Below are 1,744 nucleotides of genomic sequence, written 5' to 3'. Positions count from 1 at the left end.
CAAATCACTCATCAGTCACCTGTATGTCTGTGTCTTCTCTGTCCAGCCTGATGATGTGCGGAGTCTTGGCCGTGATGTTTGAAAGTTACAAGGAGGCCCAGACCTTCCTGGAGGGAGCCGCCAGCTTGGACCCGCCCAGTGTGGTGGCCTGGACGCTGCTGGGTGAGATCAGAATATCTGTGTCCCTGCTCATATCTGTTTAAAGCATTACATCTACTAGCTACCAACATGCCTGCACTGGCTACCTCTGGCATACAGAATCATGTTTAGGGTTCTTTAGTTTGTTTGTAAAGCCATGCATGGGGTTTTTGTTCCAACATGACCTCCAGGGTTCTTATTGCTTCAGAACAGCTGCTTTTAACTGAACCATGATCAAGTCTTTGCAGCAGCAGGGTCAAAGCTTTGGTTCCTCCTCCAGTTTTCTAAGAAAAGACTTAGATGTTTCCAGCAGTGTTAAGTTGCTCTTAATGTTTTAACAGTTTGATTCCATGAATTTGACTGTTAAAATCTAGTTTCTCTACATATAGCAGAATCTGTACAATATTAACAGTACTTTTGTATATTTTGTGTTTCTACTGATGTTCCTACATTTTTGCATTCTCACCTTCGCTGCAAATTTCCTCGCTGTGGGATTTATAAAGTAAATAAATGAATAATTTATCTTCTGTCCTAGAGGTGCACCGGTTTAGGTGGTTGTATAAATATGTCTTTAAAAGCTGATCACTTTAAATGTATTGGTCAGGTTTCAGCTCATTGTTTTAGTATTAAAAATGCAGTTTTATGGGCTTTAAAAAAAAAGAAAGTAAAAGAAAACACCTGATAATGCTCCAAAATAAGTCAATAGTCAATATAAGATATTAGAAATCAATGCTATGAACTTTGAAAATCAGTGATGTCAACAATTAGCACCTTTATATGAGAAACATTCATCTAAACGCCTCAAAACAGTGAAGCAGGAGTTGATTTCAAGTTTCTTGGTTTGCTTCCAGGTTTGCTGCACAAGAGTCAAAACGAATCCATCCTGGCTGAGGCGGCTTTTCTGAAGGCGACAAGAATACTGAAGACAGACGAGGCAAAGAAGCAAACACAAAGAGAAGATAAGAAGAAAGACAAGGAGGAGGAAAATAAGGAAAATGAGCAGCAGAATGAGGAGGAGGCAGCTGCTCAGCCTCCCAAACAAGGTGAGGTTCAGCAGCAGGAAAAACACCCGCAGAAGAAGAGCACATAGCAAATATTTATACAGAGCACAGTCTCACATGTAGTCACAAGTTAATGCATTCTGTTGGCAAGAACCTCCTGAAAATACATCCTCTCTCATCTTTTCTGTCCATCTCTGGAGGCTCTCGCTGCACTTCGCTCTGCGTCCAGTGTCCCCGAGCAGCCGATGTTACCTGACAGCACTCTTGTGTTTTTCCTCCCAGACCCAGAGTTTGCTGACCAGGACTCAGAGGTGCACAAAGAGCCTCCAGCTCAGAGTTTTGACTCCAGAGCAGCTCCAGCCAAACTCCCCTCCGCCATTTACACTCAGACAGTCGGGTTCCTGCTGCACAACAATGCCCTGCAGGTAAAACCACACTCACACAGACAAGCGCTGGTGGTTCGCTGAACTGACCGGCCAGCTGGACAAATGTGAAGGAATGCAACCTGTAATGTTCGATGCTGCTGTAAATTTAGTGGTTCTATCATGATTTATTGCTATGAACAGCTGGGGAATGAAAGCTAGCTGTGGACAACTCGTGTTAAA

At 43.1% G+C, this 1,744-nt stretch overlaps 1 protein-coding gene across 1 annotated transcript in view; it reads left to right on the top strand.

Moving 5' to 3' along the window:
- Positions 1-1,744, top strand: part of cfap70 (cilia and flagella associated protein 70) — a 23,281-nt gene that overhangs the window by 15,896 nt on the left and 5,641 nt on the right. Inside the window, exons 17-19 of the mRNA XM_008296944.1 lie at positions 47-162; positions 990-1,181; positions 1,422-1,564. Coding sequence (XP_008295166.1) covers positions 47-162; positions 990-1,181; positions 1,422-1,564 — 451 coding nt within the window. The remainder of the gene's footprint in view (positions 1-46; positions 163-989; positions 1,182-1,421; positions 1,565-1,744) is intronic.

Source organism: Stegastes partitus, unplaced genomic scaffold (assembly GCF_000690725.1).
Source record: "Stegastes partitus isolate 25-593 unplaced genomic scaffold, Stegastes_partitus-1.0.2 Scaffold1170, whole genome shotgun sequence".
Lineage (NCBI taxonomy): Eukaryota > Metazoa > Chordata > Actinopteri > Pomacentridae > Stegastes > Stegastes partitus.
This window is presented reverse-complemented; position numbering and strand designations above follow the sequence as displayed.